Source organism: Urocitellus parryii, chromosome 9 (assembly GCF_045843805.1).
Source record: "Urocitellus parryii isolate mUroPar1 chromosome 9, mUroPar1.hap1, whole genome shotgun sequence".
Classification (NCBI taxonomy): Eukaryota; Metazoa; Chordata; class Mammalia; order Rodentia; family Sciuridae; genus Urocitellus; species Urocitellus parryii.
In genome coordinates this window covers 11,419,270-11,432,772 of record NC_135539.1, presented here as the reverse complement: position 1 = coordinate 11,432,772, position 13,503 = coordinate 11,419,270, and the positions used below count along the sequence as shown (strand labels likewise).

At 58.7% G+C, this 13,503-nt stretch overlaps 1 protein-coding gene across 2 annotated transcripts in view; it reads right to left on the bottom strand.

Moving 5' to 3' along the window:
* Abcc1 (ATP binding cassette subfamily C member 1 (ABCC1 blood group)) overlaps positions 1–13,103 on the bottom strand; it is an 82,605-nt gene extending 69,502 nt beyond the window's left edge. For both annotated transcript variants that reach the window (XM_026409278.2, XM_026409279.2), the window contains exon 1: positions 13,018–13,103. In XM_026409278.2, coding sequence (XP_026265063.2) covers positions 13,018–13,065 — 48 coding nt within the window. In that variant the 5' untranslated portion in view covers positions 13,066–13,103. The remainder of the gene's footprint in view (positions 1–13,017) is intronic.
* Between the last annotated feature and the right edge of the window lie 400 nt (positions 13,104–13,503).

The window sequence follows — 13,503 nt, the reverse complement described above, 5'->3', positions numbered from 1 at the left end:
GCAGCCTGTCAGCCCCGGGGCCACCAGGCCCTGATCCCGGGGAACAGGGACGAAGTCTGGTCATCTGTGCCGACCCGGGACCAGGAGGAAGCCTCGGGTGGGATCACAAGGAGACGAGCTCAGGGTGGAGGGCCCGTCTCCCTGCGGAGGGTCAGGGCAACCCGGCAGGCCCTGCCTCGCACCGCCCGACGCGGCGCCCAGCACCTCACGCCCACCCCAGAGCTAAGCGGAGGGCAGGCCACAGGCCTAGTCACACAGGGACCCGCGGGCACCGAGGCTAACGGGGCCTCCGCAGAACAATGCCGACATCCAGCCCTTTCCCCACCCCTTCCAGATCCTGGACTGGGCTCCTGACCCAGTGTCGTCTCTGGGTGCAGGCCACCAAGACCGACCGGCAGACGCGCCCACGGCCCGGCGGCGGTGACTGACAGATGGCGGGACCACCCAAAGCATGCTCCTCTCTGGTCCCTCCACGAGAGTCTGACCACCACTCACGTGGCCTCCGTGCTCTGTGAGGTCCGACAAGTCACCTAGAGACGGTCTAAGTACAGGGAAGGGTGCGCAGCTGGTGGACCGTGTCCACCAGAGGGACGTGGGCATCCGGGGCCTGGGGCCTGGGGGCGGCGGTGCTGGCACAGATTCCCTGCGGGTTCTGACGGGCGCCTTCCTTTCCTTCAATAGGGACTGGGGGACGTGTGACCATGGCCAACCTGTGACTTCATCCAGAGTGACAGGCGACTTCTTTTACGGATGGATTTACTCTGGTTAAATACGAGATAACGGATTTAAAGAGCAGAACTCAGTAGATAAGCTGCCGGGCGCTGCCGCCTGGCTCAGGCACAGCCCTGCCCCATGCGCTCCCTTCCACCTCCCACTGGAGAAGGACACAGCCCGATGCCCACTCCTCCTGCCTCCCCTGCAGCTAGCGCTGGTCCCGAGGCGCGGTCCCGGTCAAGACAACCTGAGGAGTCTCTAGTGCAGGCAGAGGGGCTTCCAGGAAGACGTTCGCTTCCCTAGATAAAGAGGGCCATGTGAGGCTGGCGTGGCCCTGCCTCCTTCCTGCCTTGAACCTAGATGGGCCGGTTGGTGCTACAGCAGCTATCTTGGGGCCTTGAGGAAAAGACCATGAAAATGGCAGAAACAGGCCAGAGGGCCTGCAAGCCCTGATATGTTTTTTTTTTTTTTTTTTTTTAAAGAAAAAGAGCACCTTCACACTTAGACCCCGGAGCCAGCCTTTCTGTTTCTGAAGTCAACCGCAATCCTAACGGATATGAGGAAAGACACAGATGTCAAAACCGTGGGGACTGAGGTGAAACCTCAGGGAAGAGCGCAGGCCCTGAGGTCCCGAGTTGGGAAACTGCCCACGCTGCCCGCTGGCCCTGTGAGTCTGGGCAAGTTTCACTGTGCCTCGGTTTCCTCATCTAAAAACAGGGATCGAAAGAGCCCAACCGTGGGCCCAAAGCAAAGTCTGCACAGAGAGGGCGTGGCATCCTCCACGACACACAGGAGCCAGCCATGTCTGTGACTTACAAAATTGAGCCCTTATCATAGTCACACGGGGAGAAGGGACAAAGCAAAGGTGGAACTGACTTAGTCGCTACCTCTTCCAACACCTGCCCTTAAGAACTGTGTTCAGCACCCCTGTCTCGGAGCTGCTGGCGCAGCAAGAAGAGGGGAAAGGAAACTGCTCCAAGCCCTGCAGGCCAGCTCTCAGCCCCTGGCTCCCCCTTCCCTCCAAGCCACACGGGCCCCCTTGTTATGCTGGGGGTTCTGCACGTGCTCTCCATAGCCTAGAACACTCCAGCGTTTGCTTTTTGCCCATGTGGCGGGAACTGCAAGCAGCCCTCCAATATCCGATCTCCCTTACCCACCAGCAATGCTAGTGGAGCGCACCTCTCCAGAAAACTACATTCCCTGGGCGGAGGCTGTGGCTCAGAGGCAGAGCGCTCGCCTAGCATGCATGAGGCACTGGGTTCCATCCTCAGCACCGCATAAAAATAAAGAGTTAAAAAAAACTACATTTCCCAGCATCCTTTGCAGCTAGATGAGACCATGTGACTAGTTACCAGCCAATGGGATGTGACTATAGCCTCCTCAGGGTGCACCCTCTTCCCCTTTCCCACTGGCTGGCACTAGGAGGTGGGCACAGATGGGCCAGCACCCCAAGGCAGCAGGGCAGCGAGATGGGGGAGCCTGGGTCTCAACTGTTCACAGGGACAGAGAAGCCCGACCTGCTGAGATTTTTGCCTGGGAGAGCAATTCGCTTGCATCTTAGGCCCCTGTGTCTAAGTCTTCTGACAGACAGACAGACAGACCCACCTTGCAATTCAGGCTCCCCACCCAACAGTCTCCCTCCTCTCCGGGCCCACCCTCCCTGCGCCCGCCAGCACCAAGTGACTCCCCTCCACGGCGCGGGTAGGTCCCACCTCCCGCCGGCCAAGCTCAAGGAGGATGGGGACCCTGCTTGCACACCCTGGGTTCCCAGCACAGAGCCCAGTTCAAGGACAGTCAGGACCCCTCAGAGACCGTCAACGGGAGGGGGCTACCACAGGACCAACTCAGCCTGGGATACAGAGCCTCTGAGGGTCTCCATCCCACCAGGAGCACTGAGGAGGCCGGGGGCCACCCACTCACCCAAGTCCTGTCCCACGACTTGCCAGGACCACTCCATACCCAGAGGTTAAAAAACAAGACTCTGACCAACTGCCTCCAGGGGAAACAATTATTAACCAAATACTTAATTAGCTTTGAGTTGACACTTCACCTTCAACTACAGGTCTGTTAAGAAAAATGGGTCATAGCCAAGACACACAAGTCAGTGGGAAGAAGAAGGAAGAACATGCCTTAATAGGGCTCTCCTCATCGGAGACTGAGGCAGGAGGATCCCAAGTTCAAGGCCAGCCTCCTCAATTTAGCAAGACCGTCTCACGATAAAAAGGGTTGGGATGCAGCTCCGTGGTAGGGCATCCCTGGTCAATCCCCAGCACCTCAAATAAAATAAATTAAAATTACCAAGGGGCTGGAGGTGCTGCTCAGTGGCTGAGCGCTGGCCAAGCATGCCCGGGGCCTGGGTTGGAGCCTCAGATCTGCCAAACATCAATAAAAATGCTGCACGTTCAGCTTTCCTGGAGGAGACTGGAGATTAAACCACCTGCCCACCAACACGCAGAGAGTGACAATGAGGATTTCCACCTGTCACCTTCCCCTCTCCTCTCTTCTTTTACAGTATCAGAGACAAGGAGGAGGCCTGTGAGTAATCTAATTACCAGGGTGTTCACAGTTATCAGAAAGCCCCGGGCTTCCAACGCCTGGGGATGTCAGCAGCTCAGAGAAGTCACTGCCGGCTTCAGGTGGTTTGGCAAGTTTCCTGAATCCTGAACGACAATAAAACCTGCAGGATGAACTTCCCCACGTTGTTTCAGAGCTGAGACCCGATGCCTGGGGTAGCTGGAGACTCCTCCAGTGCATGACTGGGCCCTGGCAGGGACACCTTGGGGCACTGGCAGAACCAACCCGAGCCATCTCCAGCCCCTGGATGAGCTAGGAAAGGATCAGGATGTCCCGGGGCTGCACCCTGCCCGCCGAGGCCTGCCTGGGCCCAGAGGCTGCAGAAGAGACACCAGAAGCCCTCACTGCCCGCTGGCCGGCCATCCAGCCACCTCCTTGTGACCCCAGCTGGCATCTGCGGGGCACCTCCCAGGGGCCCTGCTCCACTGAGCTTCCTGGGGTGGGGGGTGCCACCTCTTCTCCTCCTCAAGGTCCGGGAGACCCCCACACAATCTCAGCGCGCTTTACGGACCAGGAAACCCAGGCTGAACAGGCCCAGGGGGGCCTCGGGGGGCCTTTGGAGAGTAACGAGGGGCTGACCCAGAGGGAAATCCTCTCTCAAGTGCCTCCTCCCACCAAGCACAAGGTGACCTGGAGGTGGGCCAGCTCTGTCCCAAGGGTGACACGGCCACCCACACCCCCACCTCTGGTGGGACCAAAGTAAAGGGCGGAAGAGCCCCCAGCAAGTTCCAGCGCAGTCCTGGCCACCCCTGCTGCCAACGTCCCTGGGGAAGTGAATCAAGGAGGCCTTATCAATGTGCCCCCAGAGACACCGACCTAATAATAACCGCCAGGTCACCTCTCCCAGGGCCAGCTGGCCACCGTGTCCAGCCCGCCTGCAGGGACCAGAGAGCTGCCTGGCATCGTCTACCCTGCCCCCACCCCCCACCCCCGTTTATTTTGGGGTTTTCTGTGGCAGGGCTGGGGCTGGGGGTGGAGCCAGGGCCTGGTGCCGCCAGGCCAGCGCTCACCACTGAGCCACACCCCAGGCCTCAGCTAGTCTCAGGAACAACAGTGTGCATCCCCAGCCCCGGCCACAACAGCGGGTTTTCTATTCTAGAAAACAAACAAGGCAAAGCTACAGGGTCACCTTTTCAAAGGTCCCGAGCTGTCATTCCACTCCTGAGAAGGTATTCTATTGAAATAAGCCAAGGGCACCTCACCACCAGGTGCCATTACAAGTGTTTTCTTTAAAAGGAGAAGGGGGGAGGGGGAGGAAAAACAACAGAGCACCCTAAATGTCAAACCACAGGTCTCAGGGAGTGAATTACAGACCACAGATCCGGGGACTGTCGCCGGGACACCTAAGGGTACAATTACAAGGGGTATGTAGAACGTGGGAAAATTATTACTGTTATGATTATCGTACCAGAGACTGAACCCAGGGGTGCTTAACCTCGGAGCCACATCCCCAGCCCTCTTTTTTTTTTTTAATTTTTGAGACAGGACCTCACTGAGTTTGTAGGGCCTCACTGAGTTGCTAAGGCTGGCCTTCAATATGTAATCCTCCTGCCTCAGCCTCCCAGATGTCTGGGGTTCCAGGTGTGCACCACCACACCCAGGCCCATTGAAAAATCCTTCCAACAGAGGGGGAAAGAAAAAACACAAGATAGGGAACGGCACCCAATCTATAAGTGAGACTCGAATGTTAACCCGCTGATAGACTCAGCCTTGGGAAAAACACTGACAATATCCACGACAGAGGGACAAGGCCCCCAGTGCACCCCGAGAGCCTGCCTGTCAGACATGCCCCAAAAGGACCCAGGAAGACACCCACAGGAAAGAAGGCACAATCCCGGGGGACACAGCCACAAAACTGAGTCGTGTTCCGTCCTGGAAAAGATGCCGAGAAAAGTGAATTTTCCACACAGGGCCATCGGGAAGGGACTCCTTTTGGAAAATAACCAGGCCACACTATTAATGAGAAAAATGTATATAACTCTGACCCAGGTACAAGGATATATATGGGGCCATAGTCCACTGGGGGAGAAAAATGGGAAGCCTATCCAAGCAATGATCCACCCCACAGGCACAGAGCCAACTATCCCGAATCTGTAGGTCGGAATACTATACAACCATGATAAAGGGTCAGGTTCTGTGTGCTCACGTGTGTGATGCTCAAACAGCCGAAAATGACAACAAGAATCCACATTGAGCTGAACCTATTAGCTGAGGGTGTAAATGTTGCAACAGTTATAGAGAAAGGACTGACTCACACCTGGTCCTGGAGTCCAGGAGAGACACTTGATCAGTGTCTCTTTTTTTTTTTAAATATTTTTTTTTTTTTTAGTTGTAGATGGGCACAAAACCTTCATTTTATTTTATTTTCATGTGGTGCTGAGGATGAACCCAGCACCTCGCACGTGCCAGGTGAGCACCCTCCCGCTGAGCCCCAGCCCCAGCCCAGGCTCTTTAAATATCCCCATTCGGTTTGTCACTTTTGAGATCAGAAAACCCTAGACTCTACTAGAAAGTTTATGTGGAAAAACTCAACAGCCATGACACCCACAGGGCACCAGGAAAGCTTCACCCCTGGTCTCTGGTTGACCTAACAGCACTTTTAAAATAATAGGTCAAAGAGGTTCAAAATTTAAGGGCGCCTTTGAAACACTGAAACAAAAAACCAAAACACCCTCCTATTTGGGCTCCTGACCTAAGCCCTTTGGAATGTCAGGTTCCACTTGAGCCCCCACATACAGGAAGCAACCCAACCGGTCAATGCCCAGCCTGCTCGATGATCTTGATATGCCAGGAACACAATAGGTGTTTAATAATTGCTGGTGGGTCTGCCAGTGGGAGTATCACCTGCTGCAGCCACACAGCAATTAGCTCTGAAATTTCAAAACTCCCACATCCCACCACCTAGCAGCTTCCCCTGGGAGAACTTGGTCTGCCAAGTCATTTACATAGATTTGCATACATGCCTACAGCTTACCCAGGAAGGAGCATGTATTAATGCCACCAGAAAGCTGAACAGGACCCCAACAGCCACCCAGAGGGGACGGGCGAGAACCCGGCTCAGCCACGGAACTGAGTGTGTGGCTGATACAGAAACGGTGTTTCCTTTTCCTTTCGATTTCCTTTCGATTTGCGTGCACCTAACGGGGAAAGCCAATCTGCACTTAGAACAGGAACCCGCTGGGGGGGAGGGGACACACATGGGTACACACACATCTGCATGGTCTTTGCATAAGCTAGAGATTTTTCTAGAAGGTCGCTCCAAGAAATTACCATCATCACCAGGGGCACAGAGCAGGGAGGGGAAGTATGGCCTTGACCTTCCCTTTATCAGAGAACCTTTTCTTAGATTGACAGCAACCTCCAAAAAGTTACAGTGCGGGATCCTCCCCGGGCAGATGGGTCGGGGCCAATCGCATCCGGCTCCACAAGGAATTTTCTAGTCCTCTGCAGAGAAGTCACTGTGACCCCTGACAGAGAAGCACCTCCTCATCTTCGTGGGCCAGGAAAACTTTCTGCATGAGAATCAAAGGCCGCTGGGGAGCGGGGAGTCCCAACCCCAGCTCACCCAGAGAGGCCCCCCGGGGTTCTCAGAGATGAACCGAGTGGGGGAAAATACACACAGGAGCTCACTGGCCTTTAAAAACCTGAAGTTCGCTCAAACGTGGATGGAGGATCAGAAGGCGCTGCCTCTGCTGGGGACCAGGCAGTGCGCCATCTCCCAGGGGGACGAGGGCCAACCTCCCTGGAATTTCCAAGCCCTCCACCTGTGGGTGCTCCGGGCAAGACTGTGCTGGGCAGGCCCTGCAGATCCTTTGAAGTAAATTCCCCCCTGGGGCCTCGGTGCCTGTAGATCCCTCTCTCCCATCCCCCACCCCCTGACCTTGCCTGGTGGCTTTGACACAGAGGTCTTGGGTCAGCCTAGCCCCAAGGGCCTTGGGTAACTTGCACTCCTCTGCGCTGTCTCTGCAGCCTCCACCGTGATCTCAGATCCCCAGTGCAAGCCCCAGGGAACGGGGCCTGTCTGTCCAGCTCTCTGCTGTGTCCCCAGTGTCAGGGACGGGGCCAGCACACTGTAGATGCTCGATTAATAATAATAATGATAATCAATGTCGATCAAAGAATGCCAAGTGGTTGTAGGAGAGAGAGAGAATGAACCCCAGGCCTTCAGAGGCCACCCTGAAGTCCCCGCTCCTGGGGAACCCGGCCGAGGGACAAGTCTCTGCACGCGCACCACCCGCGCGCGTGAAGACTCTCCCGAGGCCCAGTGGAGGGGGTCGGGGTGCACAGAGGCCAGCTCCCAGCAAGAGGAGAGTGTCCCTGCAAATCTCAACCACTAGCTGAGCCAGTCCAGGGCCACCGCCTGGTCCTCAGAGCCAGGAGATGAATCCCACAACTAAGCCACAGGGACACTGCTGTGGAGTCTTGACTCTGTCACTGCTTGTCCTGGGCAGAGCCTCCCAGCTGGCCTCTACAGGAAGGACTCTTCACGACAGCACCCTGTCCCCACACCTCACCAAAGACAGAGGCAGGTGGAAATCCAGGCCCCAGTGGGGACAGGGCAGCAGGCTGGGCTGCCCCAAGCCCCTTCTGTAGTGACCGGGGTTGAGCCTCCTGATGGGCGGGCAGCTCATTAAGGTCCCCCAGGAGAGCTCCGTGAGCCAATGACACCGCGGGTCCCCAGCCTACCCCTGGCTTCTCCAGGAAACGCCAGGAACGAGGCCCCAGATGGCCCCCAACTTCCCCGTGTCCCCCACACCAAGGGACTGCAGTTCCACTCCAGAGCACACCTGGCACTGCCTGGGGCCATTCCTAGTTGTCCTGACTGTCCAGTGGGCAGACACGGGCGTGGCTGGCCCCCCGGGGCACAGGACGACTCCCACACCAGGGAGCAACCTCCCGGCAGCCAACAGGGCCAAGGTTGAGGAGCTGGCTCCTGCCGCCCTCGCGCCCACATGCCTGTCCTCAGAAGACCGGCCAGCGCTGGCCCTGGGCTCCGGCACAGCAGCCCTCCCGCCCTCGCCCTCCCTGGGCTGGGGAGGCTCTGCGGTCCTTACTGCCCCAACCCATTTCTTTAGTTTTGCAAACAACATTCGGGCCACTTTTTTTAGGAGCCGGAGTCTGGCTGACCCTTAAGACCTGAGGGTGAAAGCCAAGCCTGACCCCCACCACGAACACCCAAGCCAGGGCCCACAGGGACACCAGGGGGCCAGATGCAGGGCCATCGGGGCTGGGGGTGTGGCCCGGGTAGAGCACCTGACGCACCGACGGGCGCTGGGTTCCATCCCTAGCACCACAAAAAAATACAAATGAAACCGTTTTTTCTTTTCTCTCTAGGTAGCCAGACGGGCCCCAGCCCCGACGCCAAACGGCTGGGCTACAAAACAGGAGATGCCGACTCAAATACTAACAGGTGCCAGGGAGGCAAGCCAGCCACCAGGAGCAGGGGGCAGCCCCAGCCAGGCCCGTGGCCCAGGGGCCTCCTGACCCCGAGGAGAAGCCAGAGGTCCACACAGGCCTGTGAAATCGTCCAAAAAGGAAACCCCAGAAATCACAACAATTCATACCACTAAAATAAGCCAAGCCAGCGGGGGGCTAGGTCCACCCCCGGCCCGGAACAGAGCCAAGACGCTTGCTCAAGTTCACGGGCCGATGGGGCCTACTGTGTGCAAGACACCCGGAAACAGCTGGACACAACCCTGTCTGGACTCTTGCAAGACAAAGTAGAAGGAGCCTCATGTGGGAGCCCAGGGCTGGGTCTGAGCACCCACTCCAGACAGGAGAGACTGCTGCACCCCAACACCCCGGAGAGGCCCTCTGGGCTGCTCCAAAGCCATTCTAGAGCTCTAGGTCGTTTATTCAATTAACAAACATTTGCTGAGTACCCAGGAGCTGGGATCACTGCTGTGAACCCCGGGGGTGAGGTGGACCCTTTGGTGGGCGTGTACAGAGTAAGCACAGTGAGTAAAAACTTCAGATATGAGAAGGCCACAGAGCCATGACGAGGGGGCAGAGAAGTGAGCACGCAGGGAAGTGGGGGGGGTGAGGAAAAAGGCCACCCAAGGCAACCTCCAAAGAAGACCGGGAAGGCAGGGAGCATTCCAAGCCATCTGCAAAGGCCCTGAGGCAGAGCAGGCCTGGCTGCCCAGTGAGTCCTCTCCCTCTACCCTGAGGGACCTGGAAACCCACTGCAGAGCTCTCAACAGCAGATGGACAGCATCCCTCTGGCCGCCAGGCTGAGACTGGACTGCAGAGGTGGAGGGAGGGAGAAGAGCAGAGGTGAGGGTACAATCCAGCAAGTGGCCCTGGGTGGCTCAGGACAGCACGGTGGCCCAGGAGGCCTGAGAACAAGGCCGATTTGGATACATTTTGAACAACAGGCAGCGGGATCTGCTGGGGGGTCAGATATGGAAGGGAGGCCAGTCGGAGGAGTCAAGGACACTGCAGCTCCTGGCCAGTGTCTAGGCGGACTCGGCCCCCGTCACGGACATGGGGAGGGCCGGGGAGCTGCTCTGGGACCTGGAGGCAGGGATGCCCCGAGTCACCCAGGGGGAGAGACCAGATCCCAAAAGTCCATGAGTGGGAAGGGGAGTGTCACCCACCAGCACGTCCCAAAGGTGAGGTGCCCCAAAGACTGCAGCCAAGGAGTGGCCCAGTTCAAGGTCTTCTGAGGGTCTCAGCCGAATGGGCTGCTGGGCCTTCCTTCTGGAGCCCCGGGTCAGCACGCGCCCTGCCCAGCTGGGACTCCCCAGGCCAGGCCTCAGATCCAACATCCACGCAGAGGGGTGAGCAGGGGCAGGACCACACCAGTCCTGGGGTCCCCTCCCACTCTAGCAATCACAGGGAGGGAGGGGGAGCGTGGCAGGAGGAGGACCCACAGGGGGAGGAGAGGGACGAGGTGGGAAGACAGTGTGGAAGCCATCCTGCCACTTGTCACCCCAAGAGGAACTTCTAGCAGCTGCTGGGATGTCCCCACCCCGCTCAGAGGTTCCCAGAGCAGATTCCACCCCAGGACCAACTCACTCCGCCACCCAGCCCGTGCTGTGGCCAAAGTCCACCCGAGTTCCACTGGGTGGCCACCACTGCCACCCAGGGAGCGCCAACTACAGAGCAAGCAGCCACAGTGAGACAGCTTGCCCAGGGCACGCTGACCACACCCCGAATCACCACGGCTCACCCACAGGGGGACCGACAGAGGCACTGTCAGGGACACAACTGGCCTCAGCTACAGAACCAGGATTTGAGCGCAAGGTGCACGAGCGTCAGCTCCAGGCCACCGAGCTACACCGGGGCTGGGCTTCTCTCCGTTCCTCTGTATTTTTCCAATTTTTCTACCCTCAGCATGAAACACCCTAGTGCATGGATTTTAAAAACTGACTTGAGAATGGCCAGGCCTGGTGTCACACGCCGGTCATCCCAGGGGCCAGTTCAAAGTCAGCCTCAGCAACGGAGCGAGGCCCTAAGCAACTTAGCCAGACCCTGTCTCTAAATAAAATACAAAAAAAGGGCTGGGGATGGGGCTGAGTGGTTAAGGACCCCGGGTTCAATCCCCAGTACCAAAGAAAGGCCTTGCCAAGGAGATACCCTGGACATTAATCCAACCATCAAACACCGGCTCCAAACCTCACCGCCACCCTCCAGGGAAAAAACAAGCCAAGTACCAAAAACTCAGCCCTGTTTGTTCCCGTAGATAACTCGAGTCCTCTCCTCCCATGGTGGTGAGCCTGCGCAGCCGCGGAAAGCCTGGACATTTCAGGGGCACAGAGGCGGACACGGGCCCAGGCTCCAAGACAGTCCCACATGGCCCAGGACCTTGATGAGTGGGCCCAGCACACCCCCAGGGAGTCCCCAGGAAGGACAGGAACAGGAAACAGCTCCTTCTTGGACCAGCTCCTTTGCTGGTCCCAGCAACCTAGGAGGTTGGGGTGTCTGTGGGCCCCATTTTACAGATGAGGGAACGGAGGCAGGGAGTGACACAGTGGCTTCTCAGGGTCACACGGGCATCTCCCAGCATGGAGCATGCATGCCACCTTGGGAGACCCAAGCCAGCCGCTCTGGATGGCACTCCACTCCTGCGACTGGCACTTCCTGAGGCTAGCCGCCCACTCGCCAACTCTGGTTCCAGGGCACCTCCAGAATCTGGGGCATCCAGCAGGTGAAGGATCCAGAGGGAGGAGGGGCAGAGGGAGTCCGCCAGGCCAAGAGACAGGAAGGCGCAAAGGCCTCTCAGAGGTGAGGGCCAACCACCTAGGTACATCCGACCCTCTGACAATTTCTGTAGCAAAAAAGTCCTCGGAAGAAACAAAACAAAACAAACAACAACTGGGCTTCTTGGATGGGCTTCTTAGTTAAGTAATCACAGGACACAGGATACTGCCAACATTAGCCACCCACTGCCAGGAACCTTCCATAAGACCCGTCCTGATAGAAACTGGTCAGCAGGCACCTCCGTCCCCCACCTTAACGCAGGAGAAAATAAACAAGAAATACTCCAGGACTCGGAGCTACACCAGGTCCCCTGTGGAGACCTGCATAAATATCTTGCTGCCCTTACACCTGGGTCACAGGGACCCACAGGTGTTTCTCTCTGCTCAAGAGACTCCAATGCCAATGGCCTCCAGCCCATCCCACACCAGGTGCCAGCTCTAGCCCTGGAGCAGATACATCATCTCCAACTCCTGTGGCTTAAGATGACACCTCAAAAGTGCACTTGATTGTTCAACCAAAATGACACCCCCCCCCCCAAAGAACAAAGTCTTGCCCTGGGCCCTTGAGGGGGACTTTTCAACCCTCAGGAAAAGACCATACAACAGGACAAGAGAGCATTTGTGGGTGCTAATCGCCATCTCCTGTGAGCCAAGGGTGTTTTTCCTAAACAAAACAAAAGATTGTGTCCAGATTTGCCCATGGTGTTTACCAATCAGGAGGTCACAGAAGACCGCTCCTGGAACCAGGGGGCAAATCGCATTACAGTGACCCTAAAGCCCCAAGTGCTGGGGATTAAACCAAGAAAGTGGACTCTGGGAAGCCAGCTAGCTAGGGCCAGCCCTTCACATTTCAGAACACTCCCCAGCTAGGGGTAGAGCCCCCCGCATCCCCAGAGAGGAGGCTCACCCCAGAAACCCGGGTCCTGGGCATCCTGGGGGACACCCCAACCCTGACCCCAGGGTCAAGCAGCACATGCCAGGTCAGCCTCCTTCTCCCCTGGTCTTTCTCCTGTTCCCCTAAACTTGCCCTGAGCTTAGGCAGAAAGGAAGGAAACCAGGACAAACACAAGTAACTAGAGAGAGTGACACGGAGTAAAGCAACATGGGGGGGGGGGGCCCCGGCGCCACCAGTGGGAAGTTCCTTTCTACAGCCTGTGCCCTTCCCCAGCTCAGGAATGGGGGGTTGGGGCGAAAGGGGGGCCCCCAGACCACGAGGTAGGTGGGAGGGCAAGGTAAGCCGCCCCCTGGCCTCCCGGCATCCATCCCCACGTCCCCTTTCCTGGAAGGTAACTGCACGAGGCGCCCCGCGCGGGGAGGCCCCCTGCTCGGCCGCCCAGCTCCCCACGGAGCCCGTGCCCGGCGCCGGGCGGCCCGAGTTCACCCCGCGGGGGGCCCGGGGCGGCGGGCGCGGGGCTGGGGACTGGGGACCGCGGGCCGCGCGTCCCGGGCCCGGCCCCGCCCGCCGCGCCGGCCCCTCCGGGTCGTCCCCTCGTCCTCCTCCCGCGCGCGGCGGCCCAGCACCTACCCAGAACGGGTCGGAGCCGTCGGCGCTGCAGAAGCCGCGGAGCGCCATGCGGGCGGCGGCGCGGGCACCGGGCGGGCGCGGACGGGCCCGGCTGGCGGCGGCGGCGGCGGAGGGCGGCGGCGCAAGAGCGAGCGGAGCCGCAACGCCGCCGGGTTGGCCCGCGTCACCGGGATGCGAGCGGCGCCCCGCCCCGTGCGCCTCGCCCGCGCGCCCCGCCCGCCCGGGCGCCCGCTCCCTCGGCGCGCGCGTGGGCAGCGCGGCCGGACCCCGGCGCCAGCCACGCCCGCCCCGCGCGCCGCGAGGACCGTCATGGAAACCGGGGGTCACGTGTGCGAGCCCGGGGCCAGCGGAGCCGCCGGCTGCGTCCTGATTCGACCCTCGCCGTTACCACTTCCCCTCGGTGCAGGAAGAGAACCAGGTGCCCCGTGGCTTTGCCAGGGTCACCTCCTTCTCAGCCCGCAGGACCCCAGCGGGGCAGCTGGCCGC